Below are 20873 nucleotides of genomic sequence, written 5' to 3'. Positions count from 1 at the left end.
CGGAAGCGTCCGGGCAGCACTAGTTTTAAACGGAAATACGTAACAAAGCCGAGTGCAAGTAGCGAATTACAGTAGCCTAACGTAATGTTATCTCCCCTTGCTGTTACCACCAGTTTTAATAACTTTACATTTGCGATCATGACCCATTTCATCTAACAACACCACTGGCATCTTCTTTGACTATCAGACCCCAAACAGCAATACATTGAACTACAAAGATGTTATAGTAATGGTGTTCAGTTCATCATAATCGTTATGACATAATGTAATTTGCCGTCCGTCTCCCATCTTTTTGCCGTCCAGCATGGAGCCGTCACGTGACTTATGTCACGTGTCTGCAAGGGGTGAATAACGTATACCAGAGCAAGCAGGGGCGGATCTAGAGATTTTTTCCTGGGGTGGCATGAGGTTCCAGGAGGGGGGCCATGGACATTATTCAAAACTTAAAATTCTACGGATTTCATTGAATATGTTTTGTTCTCTACATTACATTACACGAGGTGGGAGGCAAATCGGAGATGTAGCTGGCGTTTTGGATGATGTGGGTCTTTATATGTGAATTTCTTTCTCTGTGTAATCACTATACAGTCTGTGTAGTCTGTACTTAAATTATACAGTGTCAAAAAGCAATTCTAGGGGGGTTTGGAGGTATGTTCCCCCAGAGAATTCTTTTAAAAAATGACCCCTCAAATGATTTCTTCTAGTTAGTTTTGAGGGAATATGGATACATTTATAAAATAAGCCATAAATAGATTTAGGTTATATGGATTGAAACAAGATTCTGATGATTTGGGGGTATTTTTTAAAACATGACCCCTCAAATGATGTCTTCTAGTGAGTTTTGAGGGAATATGGACAAATTTAGTCATACAAAATAAGCCATCGGTAGATGAAAAAAAGAATATTAATATCCAACACTATCTAACTGCCTTTTCCAAGTATGTAGTCTAAATTACTGAAACAATTTGTGAAATAAGATACCAGAGACACTAGGCAAATATTTATAGGCCTGTCATGCAGTTGGTAGCACCATACATAGGTTAGGCTATTGCAAGGCTTAAAGCAAGGACATTTTCTGTGCCTTTAAGTTAGGCTATTATTTTTAAGACCTAATATTATATAGATATTATAATATTATGATATCAAATAATGTTTTTGCTCAGAACGAACCTAAATGGAAATCAGTCCCCCTCAGTCCCTGATCTTTAGTGCCAAATGTTACGTTTTGCCATTCACAATTTAGGCTACTCACTCACTCACAAAGTGGTGAATAAGGAAGTACATGTATACTGTATTAAAGTACCTTTATAAATATCCTATTAAAACGACCTCAAACACGAGCAAGCAACATGTTAATTTCTTGAGGACACAAACTCCTGTGCTGGCCTCAGCTTGTTGGTTCATCTACCAGCAAATTATTGAAATCTATCACCCAATGAAACTGGAAGATTTAACTGGAATCTAAGCAATTGCATCTCATGCACAACGCTTCATTTGTGATGTGCTTTCAAACGTCTAGTCTAGTAGCCTACTCTGAGTAGGGTTTGTTTGAAAATAGTAGGCTACTTTTACTTATTGTGATTGAGTAGAATTTCAGTCATGTAACTGTAGGCTACTTTTACTTGTGTAGATTGATTCACACTATATATGAAAAGAAAGGGTAAAAAAACGCAACCGCCACCAGCTTGACACCGATTAGATATTCTAGTTTGATTTGACATGTCGACCAAATTTGGATAGTCATAGATGCTGGGAAAGTGGATGCATGACAATTTTGAGAACCCGTGTTGAATTATCACGTGTATGGGTTGACATTGACAGCAGTATTTAGGCTACAATCAAATGTTATAAACTAGCGACACACACAAATAGACTTTAAACGTTAAACGTTAAGCTACGCATGAGCATGCCCTTATTATCTGACCTGACCATCATCAAAAAATTCGATGAGACAAAGTCTTGCGGATGTAAATGACGTAGACTAACAGTGAGGTTGTTGCCGGGTTAACTGATGGACTGACTATGGGTCTGATTATGGACTTTTTCGACTTGGTGGTCAAACTTACCACTTCGTTGTAGGCCTACAGACAGTTGACACATAGTTGCATGCACTGTGCAATCTGCTGCCAATGGTGAAATTTCACGGGGGTCACTGCGCTGATGGTGATGGGTGAAACCATTGTGAGGGGGCGGGGGATTCTAAATCAGCGATTTCTGTTTGAGAGGAGTTTGGTGCGGGTTTCACACCTTCTCACAGTCCAACCTGTATGAACATAAAATATACTTAAAAAAATATTATCTGATTTATAAATGGGGTGGCAACAGGGGTGGCAAGACTGTGTCCCAGGGGTGGCAGTTGCCACCCTTTGCCACCCCGTAGATCCGCGCATGAGAGCAAGCTCTGTAGTGGTTGATCAACGAAAAATACTGTCTCCATGGCTTATGTGATGTGTTTTTATGTAGAAAAACACCCTTGGGTCAATTTTCGCTGGAATTACACTTTAAAGGTGCCATGTGTAAGAATTGAGGCAAAAATATCCAAAAGATGAGCTACACGCATCAAAAGAATGAGAAGAAATAAGGGCGATGATGTCATTAAAAAAATAACAAGGTAGAGTGCTGCAGAGATATCAACCTGAATTAGCATGCTAAATTACTAGCCACAGCCCGACAGGTGTCATAATACCAGTTTCGGCCATGGGAGGCAGTATGCGGACAACATAACCGCTAACCAAACTGCAATACACGAGTCTCGGTTGTTACTCTAGGGTAAACCAGCTCACTTTCTGGAGGTATACTGCCCCCATTTTTTATGGAATGTGGAGTATGAATTGATTTTTGGCGGACATTACACATGGCACCTTTAATGCTTATTAAAAAGGATAAGTCAAGGTAAATATAAGTCAAATGCTTTGACTGGAGTAATTCACCAAGCAGTATAACCTTTCGTAGAACTGTCCAAAAAAGACAGCCCCCTAAAGAGATGGCATCATGTCATATGTTTCAATATATTCATATATTTTGTAATTCATATTAAGTTCAAATCTTTTTTATAATTCATATTCTGTGACCTGCATAATAACTACTATTAGACTACACTTCTCTTTAATGTCATTACATTGGTGGTATGTCTTATTGACTGCTTGCCACTTTAAAGGTGCCATGTGTAGGAATTGAGGTAAAAATATCCAAAAAATTAGCTACTGTACACGTGTCAAAAGAATGAGAAGAAATAAGGGCAATGATGTCATAAAAAAAATGTCAAGGTATAGTGCTGCAGAGATATCAACCTGAATTAGCATGCTAAATTACTAGCCACAGCCCGACAGGTGTCACAATACCAGCTTCGGCCATGGGAGGCGGTATGCGGGCAACATAACCGCCAGCCAAACTGCAATGCATGTTTCTCGGTTGTTACTCTAGGGTAGACCAACTCACTTTCTGGAGGTATACTGCCCCCATCTTTTATGGAATGTGGAGTATGAATTGATTTTTGGCGGACATTACATATGGCACCTTTAAGGACGTGAGAGTAGCCTACCGTATTTACATTTCTGAGTGGATTGGAAGGCTTCCATCTCACTGTGTTTGGCTATGAGTGGAAATAACTTTTTTGCTTAGTGCAGTGTTTCTCAAAGTGTGGTCCAGGGACCACTGGTGCCCTCGTCTAATGGTCCTTCGTCTAAAAAAGTTTGAGAAACACTGGCTTAGTGCATTACAATATGTGGATGCAATTTGGGATTTTCTTGGTCATTAGTTAAATTGTGTTAAAAAATAACTTGAATGAAATCATTGTTGGATCATAGAAGAGGTAAATGTCTTGCAATATTATTAATTTCTATGACTTTGGTAGCACTAGACAAACTAAGCCCACAAGCTAGCAAACTTGACACAAGCTAAAAGGACATCTCCAGATGTAAACGTTTGCCAATGAGTTGCATAGCCTACTCAAATGTCAGTAAACCAAGTAGACCTTAATTAATTAATTTACTTTCATAGGAAACTACGATGATTGGTCAAATTTGCGAAAAAGTTGTGGTGTTTGGACAAAATTGCGAGGTTGCCCAGAATTTGCGGGGATTTGCTGAATTTGCGTTAATTGTTGTGATCGCAACATCGCGAATTCCTGGAGAGACTGATTAAAGGTGCTCTAAGCGATACTGCACGTTTTTTAGGCTAAAACATTTTATGTCACTTACTGTAAACATCACTTAATGAAACCGCTAGCTGTCTGTGTCCTGAAATACACTGTAAAAACACGCAATCTCTGTGGACAGCCCAGGCTCCAAAAACGCCAACAAAAACAACCTTTGCAAACCTAGGCCATAAAACATAACAAACTGTTCCAGCAAATCACAGACGAGATGTGCATTTAGGAGTTTCAATTGCACGGGAGCAGCATGGGAGGGAGGGGGAGGAAGTAGTGAGCTAGCTCTCTGTTTTGTTTGAAGGTCAACAGAGGTGACGTTACCCAGCATCGTTTGGAGCACGTTTAATCTATGCAACAATTTCAAACCAGTCATGGCTGCCATCTTGAAAAAATATTGGCCATCTTGAAATTTGAATGACTTAATTGTATTATTCGTGTAGTACATGTAACTTTTAAGATCTATGCATTGTAAACAAATGTAATTACTAGATTATCAATATCATATTATAATCAACATTTATAAGAAAATTCAACTGAAAATTGTTGTCAATGGCCCCCTACAGGCCATGTTGCGTCATTACACTTCTGCTGTTCCTTCTCTGTCCCCCTACAGGTCATGTTGCGTCATTACACTTCTGCTGTTCCTACTCTGTCCCCCTACAGGCCATGTTGTGTCCTGCTAGATGCTGACTGTGGGTTGGGCTACTTCTCTAAAGATGCCCTTCCTGACGTCCGAGATGTCTCTCGCCCTCACTTCCCATCCGCTCCCGCTGGCAGACGCAGGGCAGCTTGGCGTGGTGCCTCGCTGGCAGACGCAGGGCAGCTTGGCGTGGTGCCTCGCTGGCACGTCACGTTCTTTGTTTAGTCTTTTGTGTTGATTCATTGATTTCGTTCCACAAGCACTTTTCCCGTATGGGACTGATCTTTGTTGTCTTTTAGTTTAGGATTCGTATTTAGAGCTGGTGGTATTTGGTTTTCACGTTACTTAGTTTAGGTTTAGTTTAGCACAGCAGTTAGAGGACTTGGAAGACTCACAACAAAACCTGTCTTTTGTTTCTGGTCGGGAGTCAGGCAAGGTCCATTTCATTTATTAAATTCAATTGTTATGTACTGTCACTGTTTCTCTATGGGCTTGTATCCCAGATAGCAAGAGGCTGGCGGACCACTATTGGTCCACTGGGGGCATAGCTGGCGGTCCGCTGGCATTTTGCTCATCGGTTCTCTGGTGGTCCGCTGGCGGGTTGCAGACAAATTCCCCAATATTTTGCCACTATTGGTCTAAAATCTTTTTCATTTGTTCAGTTACCCCACTGGTGTCGTTATAGTAGTCAGTTCTGTAAGAGTTGGCGATTAAGTAATGCCTATAGAATGAGATCCTGTGTTGATTGGTTATGCCTGTTTTGTTGCCACCGCTCTGTGCTGTTTATTAAAAGAAGCTACTAGTTTCATGCAAGCTGTGTCTCCATGCGTCTCTGATAAAAAGTAACATACACAACACTCCATATATCATTTTGTGAACTTTTCTTAATATTCATTACAAGTTAAATTTAAAGAGATGGTGGTCTAACGGTGGACAAAGTGGTCAATTCTTGTGAATGTTACAGTTAAGTCGCCCCACTACTAGTCATTGTGAGAAATACAAGGTGTGGCGTGTGAGCATGTGAATCCAAGTGAGCTAGTTAAGTCATGAACATTAGCTAGGATAATGAACTGCTTAAATGATAAATCTAAAACATTAGCTAGGATAATGAACTGCTTAAATGATAAATCTAAAACATTAGCTAGGATAACTGCTTAAAGGTTGTATCAGCGATTTCAGGCCCAAAAAAGGGCCCAAACATAAATGATCACATTCATCTAATCTTTCCTAACGATCCGCTAGCTGCCTGCCCCATACGCATGCCGTCAAAAAAACACGTCTCTGTAGGCAGCCTAGGCTCTGAGATCTGTACACAAAAACAATTGCTACCAACAAGGGTTGGCAACCCACTCAAAGGCAAAATAAAGTGTTTCAATGAATAACCGACAAGATGCGCGTTTAGGAGAGTTTTAATTGCACGAGAGGGAGGGGGAGGGAGTAGCGAGCTAGCTCTCTGTTTTGTTTGAACATCAACAGAAGTGACGTATCCCCGCTATTGCTGATTCAACCTTTAAATGATAAATCTAAAATATTAGCTAGGCTAATTAACTGTAGTTAAATGATAAATCTAAAACATTAGGCTAATGAACTGTAGTTAAATGATAAATCTAAAACATTAGCTAGGATAATGAACTGCTTAAATGGTGAATCTAAAACATTAGCTAGGCTAATGAACTGCTTAAATGATACATCTAAAACATTAGCTAGGCTAATGAACTGCTTAAATGATGCATCTAAAACATTAGCTAGGCTAATGAACTGCTTAAATGATACATCTAAAACATTAGCTAGGCTAATGAACTGTAGTTAAAGGATAAAGGTAACTTGCCATTCTGCTGCGCTGACTTCTGCACAGGGCCACATAGGACATGTTGGATGGTTCTGGTATCGTAAAAAGGTCAATGGTCCTAAAGAAGATCGGCTGGGTGACTCTGTGGAGCCGGTACCTCAGCAGCTGGAGCAGGGCCTCTTCATTAGCTGGATCTGGAGAACATGAGGACAAGGACGGATTTGACCGATGCCCAAACATGCAGTACCCTATCCTACACACCAACTGCATAGCCAGGGCTCCAGAGTGCGACCTAATTTTTCAAAAGTGCGACTAAAAAAAATCGGAGGTCGCACCGGTGCGGATCAGCTATTCGAGAGAGGAAAACGTGTCCGCATTGAAACTCTACCTTTGGTTCAATAACAGACACATATTTGGCCAATATCGTGGTTTAAACAAATCACAGATAGTGAAGGGCGGGACCTCCCCTCTGATTGGCCGTGGCCCAGTGCCTGTGTGTAAATTTGAAAATGCGTGTGCTGCAGAGAGAGAGAGAGAGAGAGAGGTCAGTGACCCGTCAGATAAACAGTGTGGATGTAGTTGTAGATGTGCATTACAGTGTGGTCACATAGGCCGAGATAAATGTCCCCTCTCCCCACTGCCTTTCGGCGGCTGGCAGCAGCAAACCGATCAGAGGAGCCCGAGATGATGATCAAGTTTATCGTTGCCTACGATAGGCCTAGTGAAACTTCCCTTCACCAAGTTCAGTCCGAAATAATTATTCATCAGAAAAATAGTTTGAACGTAAACCCGACATACAGGAATGCCACTTGCGCCAAATGTATAGGAGTCATTGCAGATAAAAAGACGTCTTAAAATTGCGAACAATGCATACAAGGCCTTCCCGAATGACAGAGATACAGATATCGCCGAAAAGGGTGCGTCATTGACCGCAGTTACATGCAGGGGGTTTTCAACAGCAATATTCGTTTTGCGCGCGAGTTGTGTAAACTCATTCTGATGGCATCAATCAATTCAATCCGGTATTTGGCGCAAACCGAATATCGCTGCTACATTTAAAGCCCGAATATTCCCTGCATGTATAACTGTGGTCATTGTGTACGGTGAATTGAATGGACACATTTAGATCGAGCATGGCAAGTCATTGCAATAGCCTATAATAATAGGCCTACCATTTCGTTACTGCATTAACCACAGTGATGTTCTTATTGAAAATTTTAAAATACTAAAATTAAAAAGTAAATTGCATTGTGGGGCTGTCAAATGATTATTGCAATCATCATTGCAAAATCACATAAAAATCCCCCAGGCTACTTGGAACATCTCTTTAAATCGTGCTCAAATACATTTCTATGGAAGATGCTAGTATGGCGAGCTGGTTTAGCCAAGGCCTAAAGATCATGAAGGATAGTATGTAAGACATTGAGCCATGAGATTTGAAGCCCTTAAAAGACGTGCACTGTTAATTTACTCACTGTTATTTTTGTTTAATTCATCTTGAGATGTTTTAAGTTTACATTTCAGCTCAGTGAAGCACTTAAAGCACCAACACTTCATTAAGTTACTTTTCTTGTAGAATTGTAAATTATAAGTCATAGGACAACCTATATAGGACAGTAATTAAGGGAAAAAAAGTGAACCTGGCGTGTGTTAAATGCGATGTGGTTGAAAATTTGGGTGCACCTAACTTTTGTGCTGGTGCACCTAAGAAAAAAAGTTAGGCGCACCAGTGCAACCAGTGCAAAAAGTTAGTCTGGAGCCCTGATAGCCTAGCCTATATGCAGTAGCCTATCCTACACACCAACTGCATAGCCTAGCCTATATGCAGTAGCCTACTGTATCCTACTGTACACACCAACTGCATAGCCTAGCTGCAGTAACCTAACCTGACTCTTGCCAGATGAATTTCATTCCGCCTAGCACCACTCATCCATCTGGGATCAATCTATTGGAATGGTGCTTCAGAAGGCTGGGCCTAATCAATGCTTGCATATGATTGGATAAGCCACTTGTCCGTCATCTATTGATGTGCTACTTCAACCACTCACATCGAAGCCAACCCATGACGCTGTCTCACAGTCGCTTCTACGCTACATCACATCTATGAAACTCCCGCCCTGCGTCCTGATTGGCTCTACTATAAAATCTGGTGCTGAAATCACTCTCAACGGAAGAGATCCCAGATGGATGTGAGTGAAGCTAGGCGGAGCTAAGCGGAATGAAATTGGCAAGAGTCAGGTTAGCAGTAACCTATCCTACACACTAACTGCATAGCCTATATGCAGACAGTAGTGTCGAATGGTGAAACATTTTTTGTTTTGTTTTTGTGTGTATTTCCTCACGTGGACTAGTTGTTTTTACTGAGTGGATAATGGGTTCTACAGCCATTTGTAGCCTACATATAAGAAAAGCTACGCAGCCTGAACACCGGTCAACATTATTGCTCTGACATAACTGCTGCTGGTAATGACGTACTGTAGCCTACCCTCGTCCACCACCTGCTCGGTGAGGTCAATGGCCGTGTCAAAGTCCCCCAGGCTGAAGGCTGACGAGGCGAAAAGAAGCCTCACATCACTGATGGAGACCCTGGCTGCATTCCCTTTCTGCAGGAGTTGGTACGACTCCTGCAGCCACAGACAGGCCAGCTGGAACTTCTGATTCTCGTACGCCACCTTAGCCACGTGGAAACACTCGTCTGGGTGTAACCTGGAGGCCTGCTTCGTACCTGGGGAAGAAATACACAGTCGTAGGTGTGTGTGTGTGTGTGTGTGTGTGTTACTTTAAGTGTGTGTGTATGTGCTTGTTTGTGTAAGTGTATGTGTGTGCATGTGGGTGTGTGTTTGCAGGTGTGTGTGTGTTTGTGTACAGTATCTGTGTGTATGTGTGAGTGTGTAAATGTGTGTGTGTGTGTGTATTAGGGGTGTAACGGTTCATGTATTCATATTGAACCGAAACGGTACGGGCGTCACGGTTCGTGCATGAATTTACACGGAGAATACACGGTATAAAAATACATAAAACTCGTGTGCGGATTAATTAATGTCATGCGCAATTACTGTTAAGTAGCAAGAGTTAAGGGAGTTCTTTAGCGACACCTAACGCTAATCTGTAGCCTCGCCTTAGCTCTGAAGCTCTGATTGGCGCCTATGTTTTTTTTTTTGTCAGGTCGTCGGTCAAGTCCTTCAGTCATTAGCAGCACTAAGGTTAGACCCACAAGAGTTAGAGGATCCGCTGGTCTCTTTAAGATCGCAAGTTTGAGAACTTCAGTTACAGTAACGTTAGTACAGGCGAAAGAGTGGTGGATAAGATGAAACTGTGTGTCGGCGTTGTTCAGCAGTTGTTGGGTATGTGAGTGGAAAAAATGCTACACACATGCGAAGCCATCACCCAGTAGGCTACCAATCACTGAAACGAGGGGGAAAAAACTTCCCCTGCGCTTCAGCAGCCTTTGGATCCACATACAAATAGGGCCAAAACCTATGGCTTAAATTAAATGATTTCGTAATGACAGAAAGCTATGTAAATCGCGTGGTAATTACCTTTATCTTGGGGTAACTTGTAACTTCTCACATGAGGAGCTGGTAGTGTTAAGTGCATAGACAGTAAAATAAAGTAACAACGCTAACCAGGCTAATAAACAAACCATGCTACGGTGAGTTAACGTCAAAGGGCAAAGTCACGTGACTTGTAGTTGTAGTCTGTTTATGAAATGAAAGGAGCAATTTCGTTTTTTAAAAAAAAAGGCAAAATAGTGTGATATTTTCACAGTTAGTAGGCTAGATTATTACTTTGCACACAATGAGAAATATTGAGGCAAATTGTAGACCCTTCCATATACAACTAAACACAGATGTTGGAAGGTCTTGATTTTAAGTGGATTTTAAAAAATCATTTGCACTTTCAGAAATAAGAGATGCTGTAGGCCTATTTTCAGTTTTATAACTGATTGTCTTATTTTGTTTACAAGTTACAGATGGAGTCTGGGTACTTATTGTACTGTTTAGCCTACACCTTACACACTTCAGGCTGTTGCAGATAGCTCAGGGAAGAGACTGTATGACACTAGGTGGTACAGCCTGAGACATGTACAAAAAAAAAATGCTTTCTGCATTTTTGTTTTGCTTTTCTCTCCATTGTACCAAACTCGTACCGAACTGTGATGTATGAACCGAACCGTGACTTCTGTGTACCGTTACACCCCTAGTGTGTATATGTATGTGTGCGCATGTGTGTGTGTTTATGTACGTGTGCGCATGTGTGTGTGTGTCATACCTGTCAACATTTAGCTTTCCAAAAACGGGAGATTTTTTTTTCGGGGGGGTGTCAGTGTTTATACCGGATCTGTGTTTGCATAATTAATACGTTTCATACACGTGTTTCAACACTGCATTTCGGTCGTTGCTTTTACCTTACCATTACCTTACGCATGCCAGTTATGTATCCACCAGCTGCCTGCCTGCAGCCTACTTCCAAAACTCCAAAGCTGCTTGCTGTCTGATTTGGTTCCGAGGACACAAGTTCAGTGTATCAACAACACTCAATAACAGTTCATGTGATGTGTTAATCAATTAAATTCCCAACAATTTCACAACAGCTAGTTCTGGAGTAGGCCATTCAACTAGCCCGCTTGCTTACGATGAGACTCAGGCTGCGCAGTCGGCACCCGCTTCCTTATTTGGGTTTTGGGTTGCCAGGTTTTAGCCTATGACAAAACGGTTGAAATTGAAACTAAGTGATCGTGTATGTGTAAGGTGTATTTCATACACAATCTGGCAACCTGAATGGATCAATGATTGTCAAATGAAGTTTGATGGCCATGCAAATTACGGGAGTTTTCCGGGAGAAATAACAAAACGGGAGGGTGCTGGGAGATGACCTTGAAATACGGGAGAAACCCGGGAAAAATGGGAGTGATGACAGGTATGGTGTGTGTGTGACTGTGTGTACAGGTGCCCATGTGTGTGTGTTACTTTATTTGTGTGTGTATATGCTTGTTTGTGTGAGTGTATGTGTGTGCATGTCGTGAGTGCTTGCAGGTGTGTGTGTACCTGTGTGTATCTGTATGTGTGCACAAATGTGTGTGCATGTTTATGTATGTGTATACATTTGTGTACAGATGCCCGTGTGTGTGTGTGTGTTTATGCATGTGCGTCTGTGTATGTGTGTACAGATGCCCGTGTGTGTGTGTGTGTGTGTGTGTGTGTACCTGCCAGGCCATGTCCCATGATGCTTTGCGGCTCTAGCCTGTAGATCTCCTGCAGTCTGATGAGGCCCAGTGCCACTCTGTCCACCTCCTTCTGCTCTGGGAGGTCTTTAAGTGTAGAGGACAGGGCCTCCAGAAAATCTGAATCACACACACACATCAACACACACACACACGTAAACAGTACATCATACACACACACACACACTCATTAAAACAACAATGAATGAATGTTAAAAGATAATTCCGGTATTTAGCACTTTGAGTCCATTTTCTGGATAGTTTTGGATGAACTAGAGTGGTGGACACCGAAATGTTGACGATGGGTCCTGTCTCAACTTTTCTGACTCGTTTTGAATCGCGTACTTGCATAAGCTAAGGGTCTAATCTGATTCAATGAGCTGGAGCTAAAAGTGTTACTGTCAGACTCCGCGAACGACTGGATGAACTGGAGAAAGGTAAAACTCAACAATTGTTTAACTCAAGGGGAGGTGGAAAACGAGTGTATTTCCCCAAATGGTGGAATATCCCTTTAACGTCGTAGCATCTATGAGTATGTTGCTAAGCTACAAGTTTGAAGCTAACGCCAGCTTGCTTGCTTACTTGATTAGCCGAGTCGTTTTAAACAGACTTCACACACTCCATTCGAATAAAAAACACAAATTAATTGTAACTTACATTGGGTGGGGTAGGAAAACGTCCGTTTCATCGTCGTTGTACGAACCAGACAACAAGAAAGTAAACTTTCTTCAAGAGGATGCTTGAAAGCAGTGTGGTTGAATGCAATTATGGCGTGTGAAGTGGCCTGTAGGAATCAATGACGCAAGGAGAACGCTACTGTGCATGCGCACAAGTTAATTACGGGATGTGTAGTTTTAGGGGAGTGCCAGATTGAATGCAATAGAAGCTTAGACAGTTGGATTCACAGGTGACACCTGTGCCAGTGTTCTGATTAGCCCGGGAACTACTCAGCTGGCTTTAGGCCATTATGACATCACAGCCATTCAAGTCTATGGGGGAAAAATGAACTAATAACTCTCTTGCCCCACTCCAGACCTTCAGAACAGTTATTTCAACATGTCTGTACGTTAAGCGGTTAGAGTCGCATTCATTCTTGAAAAGGTAAAAAGAAAAGGTTATAAAGGGCAGCCGTGGCCTACTGGTTAGCACTTCGGACCTGCAACCGGAGGGTTGCCGGCTCGAACCCCGACCAGTAGGCACAGCTGAAGTGCCCTTGAGCAAGGCACCTAACCCCCTCACTGCGCCGGGATTAGTCTGGGCTTCACCTCACTGTGTGTTCACTGTGTGCTGAGTGTGTTTCACTAATTCACGGATTGGGATAAATGCAGAGACCAAATTTCCCTCACGGGACCAAAAGAGTATATATACTTATACTATACTTATACTTATGCCCATAGGCAGCCACTCTGAAGCAGTAAAGGCGATTCAAAACGAGTCAGAAAAGTCGAGACGGGACCAATCGTCAAAATTTCGGTGTCCACCACTCTAGTTCATCCAAAACAAACCAGGAAAGTGACTCAAAGTGCTTAATACCGGAATTATCCTTTAAGCTACCATATATAGTTCCCTTCTTATTGTAAAAGAACACATTGTGAAACGTGACTAGATGCTGTGGCCATACCGACAATCTAAAACACACACACACACACACCACAGCGTGGGACATGGCAGGATGTCATGGCCATGGCAAAATCTAAAACACACACACACCACAGTGTGGTCATACCGTCTGAGGGCCTCTGTTGGGTGTACCTCACTATGTCATTAAACTTCCATTTGATTCGGTTCACCAGCTGGTAGGCTGTGATGGGGTTGCTGAGGTCACTTGGCTGGTCAACAGAGAGGCCCCGCAAGACCTTCAGCACTCTGGAGAGGAAGAGAGAGAGACCGCTAGACATCAGTAGTGTTCTATACCCTAACATCACAGAACACATCAGTAGTGGTCTATACCCTAACATCACAGAACCACTAGACATCAGTAGTGTTCTATACCCTAACATCACAGAACACATCAGTAGTGTTCTACCCTAACATCACAGAACCACTAGACATCAGTAGTGTTCTACCCTAACATCACAGAACACATCAGTAGTGTTCTACCCTAACATCACAGAACCACTAGACATCAGTAGTGTTTTATACCCTAACACCACAGAACACATCAGTAGTGTTCTACCCTAACATCACAGAACCGCTAGACATTAGTAGTCTTCTATACCCTAACATCACAGAACACATCAGTAGTGTTCTACCCTAACATCAGAGAACACATCAGTAGTGTTCTATACCCTAACATCACAGAACTGCTAGACATCAGTAGTGTTCTACCCTAACATCGCAGAACATATCAGTAGTGTTCTACCCTAACATCACAGAACACATCAGTAGTGTTCTACACCCTAACATCAGAGAACACATCAGTAGTGTTCTACCCTAACATCACAGAACATATCAGTAGTGTTCTATACCCTAACTAAACCCTAACATCACAGAACCACTAGACATCAGTAGTGTTCTATACCCTAATATCACAGAACATATCAGTAGTGTTCTATACACTAACATCACAGAACACATCAGTAGTGTTCTACCCTAACATCACAGAACCACTAGACATCAGTAGTGTTCTACCCTAGCATCACAGAACATATCAGTAGTGTTCTATACACTAACATCACAGAACACATCAGTAGTGTTCTACCCTAACATCACAGAACCACTAGACATCAGTAGTGTTCTACCCTAGCATCACAGAACATATCAGTAGTGTTCTACCCTAACATCACAGAACATATCAGTAGTGTTCTATACCCTAACATCACAGAACACAGTAGTGTTCTACCCTAACATCACAGAACACATCAGTAGTGTTCTATACCCTAACATCACAGAACACATCAGTAGTGTTCTACCCTAACATCACAGAACACATTAGTAGAGGTCATCCATAGTGTTCTATACCCTAACATCACGTTGCCACTAGATGTCAGGATCCATACACTAACCAAAAAGAACTATAGGAATCTTAGTGTTTTGGGACATACTATTACAGTAATAGTGGTTAAATAAAATTAATAAAAAAATGTTTGTGGGAAAAGAGTTAAAATATGCCCTTTTTAAGTTGTAGTCCACTTAAAATGCAGAGCCACACGTGTTGTAATTCTCCATTCCCCTAGATGGCGCCGTATTGTGTATGTTGGCTGAGCCACCTATTTTGATCATTGGTATAATAAGTGGTGAATAGAAGCCTTTGTGTTTGAATATATTAAAATACATATCACACAGCTGAGACTAAAGAGGGACCTCAGTGTTACCGACACACCCATATGATCCATCTACCACACAAGTATGAGCTTTACCTGTTTAGTTTGTGTATGTGTTTTATCTCTTCCCTGATGTATCTGGCAAAGTTCAGCATGAGGGTCTGATCCACAATCATAAGATCTTCCATCTCCTCTGAAAGATCCAGAAACACACACACACACACACACATATCTTTACAGACAAAGAGGCTACAAGATACAGATCAGCAGACATTACATGTAGGTATTTAATTAGGTCATTTTATTAAGTACACTTCAGCGCAGTTGAGGTGTAATTCTCAAGTTTACTTAATGTTAGTTTACTAGTACTTGTGGTATACTTGTCAGTGTACTATTTTAATACTTCTTCGGACTAGATTGGCCCACTTTTCAGTTAATAAAAATTAACTCGTAAGTATAAAAATGCCACCAATCCTCAACCAACAACTTCAAACTGAGCTGCTATTTGCACATAAACTCTTTTATATCCTGATATTTTAGTTTCTTTCATTTCATCTTTTTACTTTCTTTTAACTTTTACTGTCTGAAGCCAGACTTTTACACCTCTGTTACGCTTAATGCTTAATAAACAAAGTGTTGAACAGATTTAGATCCCTCTTGAAAGACCCAAAACTATCACACACACACACACACACACACACACACACACACACACACACACACTGGGCAACTCATTCTAACATGGAATCACTGAGGAAAAGAGTCTTGAATTTGACCTAGCGTTTATGGCTGGCAAACACAATAGACAGACCGCAGTGCGCGGTTGGGGATGTACATCTTAATCATTGAATTAAGAAATCAGGGAGCAGATCCAGTCTCCTATAGGTGCATGTATTGAACTTAGAGGTGTACTGGTAATGTACTAATGGTAAAGGGTTTAAATGGGTACTGGTAGTGTACTAATGGTCAATGGATTAGAGGTGTACTGGTAGTGTACTAATGGTCAATGGATTAGAAGTGTACTGGTTAGTGTACCAATGGTAAAGGGTTTAAAGGGGTACTGGTAGTGTACTAATGGTCAATGGATTAGAGGTGTACTGGTAGTGTACTAATGGTAAAGGGTTTAAATGGGTACTGGTAGTGTACTAATGGTCAATGGATTAGAGGTGTACTGTTAGTGTACTAATGGTCAATGGATTAGAGGTGTACTGTTAGTGTACTAATGGTCAATGGATTAGAGGTGTACTGGTAGTGTACTAATGGTCAATGGATTAGAAGTGTACTGGTAGTGTACTAATGGTAAAGGGTTTTAATGGGTACTGGTAGTGTACTAATGGTCAATGGATTAGAGGTGTACTGTTAGTGTACTAATGGTCAATGGATTAGAGGTGTACTGTTAGTGTACTAATGGTAAAGGGTTTAAATGGGTACTGGTAGTGTACTAATGGTCAATGGATTAGAGGTGTACTGTTAGTGTACTAATGGTCAATGGATTAGAGGTGTACTGGTAGTGTACTAATGGTCAATGGATTAGAAGTGTACTGGTAGTGTACTAATGGTCAATGGATTAGAGGTGTACTGTTAGTGTACTAATGGTCAATGGATTAGAGGTGTACTGGTAGTGTACTAATGGTAAAGGTTTAAATGGGTACTAGTAGTGTACTAATGGTCAATGGATTAGAGGTGTACTGGTAGTGTACTAATGGTCAATGGATTAGAGGTGTACTGGTAGTGTACTAATGGTCAATGGATTAGAGGTGTACTGTTAGTGTACTAATGGTCAATGAATTAGAGGTATACTGGTAGTGTACTAATGGTCAATGGATTAGAGGTGTACTGGTAGTGTACTAATGGTCAATGGATTAGAGGTGTACTGGTAGTGTACTAATGGTCAATGGATTGCATTTATATAGCGCTTTTCCTCTCCTCCGAGCTCTCAAAGAGCTTCACAATGTCATGCCTCTCATTCACACACTCACACAACGATGGTGTAGGCTGTCAGGTGTCATGCCTCTCATTCACACACTCACACAACTAGGGATGTAACGATATCGGTTATAGTGACCAAAATTATCACAGTTTTCAGTATCATCACGGTATTTCTAAAAGTGTGTTCAATATGTTCAGACAGCACTGATAGGCTTACACAAGCTGAAATAGTTTCAAAAAGTGTCCCGTTCACTTTTTTCTTCATGTTTAATTGGCTATGTGCTTATAGCTTAACTTACCCTACCATTACTTGGAGTTTGCTATTTCTGTTATTTGGATGCAATGAGTGAGACCAAAGTAAGCGTTCAAAATAAAACTTTAGGCTACTGTTTTCTCCTGATAACGTGAGTGGAATGGATTTAATGTGGACGCGAACATAAAAAGACGCAGAGTGGCTACAGTACATGATACAGTGCACATTTTGTGGTGAAAAAGTTCCGCCTTTTAAAATCAGGTGTAGACTAATCCGAATCACAGTTAAAACCATCAATTAGACAACAGAATCAGTAGGGTACCAGTTTTGTTCCATTGTACCAGGCCTACTGTATGTCAAAAGCAGGCTCGGATGAAGCTGGGAAGGATTAAAAACTCGGTTTCCACACTGCGGTAATCAACAGTGATAATCATGATATTTGAAATGAAAACGGTAATTATTATCGTCAACATTTTTATCGCGGTTTACCATTATACCGGTAATCGTTACATCCCTATACACAACGATGGTGTAGGCTGCCAGGTGTCGTGCTTTGACAGGATCAGGAGGAGTTGGCAACCTTCCAGTTGCTAGACGACTCTTCTACCTCCTGAGCCACTGCTGCCATCTACCATCATGTACTTCTATCTCACTTTTTAGTTCATGATAATATACTTAAAGTATATCCTCAGTAAACTATAAGTAAGGGATAATGTATAGAACGCTGGTCATTATTGGGAAAATAAGTCCCGACAGGGCGAACCGGACCCCGACGCGCAGTGAAGGGGTCTTGTTCCGCCCTGAAATAAGTTTTCTGCCGTGTAATAAGTTTTTAATAATTATTATACTGCAAGTATACTTGTACGTTTTCTTTAGCCTACATGGACTTCACATCTTACTTTTAAAGTATACTACTAGGTTTCCATTCAGGTATGATATTTATACTTGAAGCACATTTAAATGTCCTTTAAGTAGTCTTAAAGTTCACTAATATAAATAATACCAATGAACTACACATACAAAAAAATCACAACAATTTTTTTTTTTTTTTATAAATCAAAATGTCTATGGAGATTAATTTATGCATTCAGGTAGTTGTAGTTTCAACAAAGGTAAAAACACTGGATTAAAAAAGTATAAAACACAAGACATTTCAGTGTTCATCCAAATACTTTCATCAGTTGTTTAGTGTGCTGTCTGGCTTTTTTAATCCAAATACTTTCATCAGTTGTTTAGTGTCAGGATACCCACAGACTCAGGTCAACAGGATCGGTTCAAGCATCAAAGCAGTATTTATTAGAAGAATACGTGTCTCAGTCTAAACTCACAGAAGAACAATCCAAAATGAACAGGGTAAATGAGAAGCCTCCAAAAACACACAGAAGATCCAGAAACAGCATAAACGGAAAACCAAAGAGAGTCCTTAAAGAATGTCCAAACGCACAGAAGATACTGACTTAACTAAGGGAGAGAAAAGTCCAAGATCAAGGGCCGAGAGCACTGTGTGACGGCCAAGGGTACCGATCTGAGTCTCTGGAACAGCGACGAGGACAGACAGGTAGCCCAGGTCTCAGCTGCTTAAAAAGAGTTTCAGTGTGATTACCCACAGGTGTGTACTCAGTACTCAGTACTCAGGGGAGAATGATTGAGTGGCTGCCGGCGATTGAGGAGTGGGTGTGGCTGAGGCAGAACCTGGCATGGCTGTGACATTTAGTGTACTGTCTGGCTTTTTTAATCTAAATACTTCCATCAGTGGTGTTCAACCAAATATTGTGGCCAAAACATAACGACTTAAGTAATTAATCCAACCCAGAATATGTCATGCAGCCTCAAAGATCAGTCTCTGGCTACCTACAAGTAAATATACTTGGACTTCTCTGTCAGTATACTAAGTACCAAGTAAAGGCTAGATATACTTAAACCTTTATGTTATCAGTATAAGCCAAGTACACTTTAGGATAAATCAATTTATGATCAGTACACAAAAAGTTAACTATGTATATTTACTTATTTTTAAAGTTTAAAATTGGTATACTAATACTACATTTCCATAAACTTCAATGGAGATGGAGATCAATTAACAAATCAATCAACCAGGCCTCTATGTAACCAGAGGAGTAGTGTCATGACCCAGCAGCAACGTGTCGTGTGTGTGTGTGTGTGTGTTACCTGTAGAAGAGTAGTACTCATGTCCAGTGGAGAGCTTCCCCAGCAGCAGGAATAACAGGAGTTGTCTTAGCACCATCTTTTCGTACTTCACACACACACACACACAGCCGTCTTCTTGAACTCTGCGTCTGATGCCCTGCCTGTCACTGTCGTCCCTTTAAAACGAGCCATCACGTGCCACAGACGTCTTAGTGGACAAAACTTGACCAACCAGTCTGAAGTGAAACCAATCTCATGCCTAGCCATGGCACACACACACACACACACACACACACACACACACACACGGGTTATGGGGGTTTCCTGCAGTCTGTTTATAACCTGTTTATAACCTAACGGGAGATTTCTCAGGGCCTTCCCGAAACTAGTCGCTGTCTACTCCTGTCAGGTGCTGAGTGCACTCTGCTGGGAAGCACCCTCAGAGCTAATGAAGTTGCCTTAGTGAGTAGGGTATAATACTGCCCCCAGCCTAGTGAGTAGGGTATAATACTGCCCCCAGCCTAGTGAGTATAATGCCCCCAGCCTAGTGAGTAGGGTATCCCAGCCTAGTGCGTAGGGTATCCCAGCCTAGTGAGTAGGTATAATACTGCACCCAGCCTAGTGAGTATACTGCACCCAGCCTAGTGAGTATACTGCACCCAGCCTAGTGAGTAGGGTATAATACCCAGCCTAGTGAGTAGGTACTGTATAATACTGCCCCCAGCCTAGTGAGTAGGGTAATACTGCCCCCAGCCTAGTGAGTAGGGTAATACTGCCCCCAGCCTAGTGAGTAGGTTAATACTGCCCCCAGCCTAGTGAGTAGGGTATAATACCCAGCCTAGTGAGTAGGGTAATACTGCACCCAGCCTAGTGAGTAGGGTATAATAATGTATAATACTGCACCTAGCTTTGGGACAAACTTCACTCTAGGATCATTATCATTTTGTGTGTGTGTGTGTGTGTGTGTGTGTGTGTGTGTGTGTTTCTGGATCAATTATCAGTAATAGCTCATCAATCATTCTGAATCTCATTCAGAATAGCATCATATACTCATAGACTCATTAACCAATCAGAAGTGAAACCATTGCAGTGCCCTTTCCTGTAAATGTGCTTGCATGCTGATGAGAAGAACCCATGAGGAGGAGGAGGAGGAGATGAGGAGGAGGAGGAGGAGGGTGCTGTCTAAAACGAAACCTTCTCTCTGCTTTCCTGTAAATGGCTGATGTTTTGTAAATGGCTGAGGTGGTGGTGATGGTGGTTGTGTGTTTTTTTACACAGAGGAATATGTTTAGGAATACACTTGACCTCCAAGTCACAAAGAGGGCTGAGTCAGGCGAAGATAATTAAAAGATAGATCAGAGTTTAACACTGGTTAATTAATAAAAGATAGATAAATAGATATATACAGTAGATCAGAATTCAACACTGGTTAATTAATAAAAGATAGATAGATATATAGATCAGAATTCAACACTGG

The 20873-nt window shown here is 41.4% G+C and overlaps 1 protein-coding gene across 2 annotated transcripts in view; it reads right to left on the bottom strand.

Annotated features, from left to right (window-relative positions):
- Window positions 1–19489, bottom strand: part of zgc:152670 (uncharacterized protein LOC557059 homolog) — a 32547-nt gene extending 13058 nt beyond the window's left edge. The window contains exons 1-6 of one of the 2 annotated variants that reach the window (XM_048227944.1): window positions 19418–19489; window positions 15163–15259; window positions 13530–13669; window positions 11786–11923; window positions 9065–9304; window positions 6619–6773 (exon numbers count right to left, since the gene is read on the bottom strand). In XM_048227944.1, coding sequence (XP_048083901.1) covers window positions 6619–6773; window positions 9065–9304; window positions 11786–11923; window positions 13530–13669; window positions 15163–15254 — 765 coding nt within the window. In that variant the 5' untranslated portion in view covers window positions 15255–15259; window positions 19418–19489. Of the gene's footprint in view, window positions 1–6618; window positions 6774–9064; window positions 9305–11785; window positions 11924–12460; window positions 12661–13529; window positions 13670–15162; window positions 15260–19417 lie in introns of those variants that run through there. The other variant, XM_048227945.1, reaches the window with a different exon arrangement.
- Window positions 19490–20873: the final 1384 nt, after the last annotated feature.

This window comes from Alosa alosa, chromosome 19 (genome assembly GCF_017589495.1).
Source record: "Alosa alosa isolate M-15738 ecotype Scorff River chromosome 19, AALO_Geno_1.1, whole genome shotgun sequence".
NCBI classification, from domain to species: Eukaryota; Metazoa; Chordata; class Actinopteri; order Clupeiformes; family Clupeidae; genus Alosa; species Alosa alosa.
The sequence above is the reverse complement of the archived record's forward strand: the minus strand, read 5'-3'. Positions and strand labels throughout refer to the sequence as shown.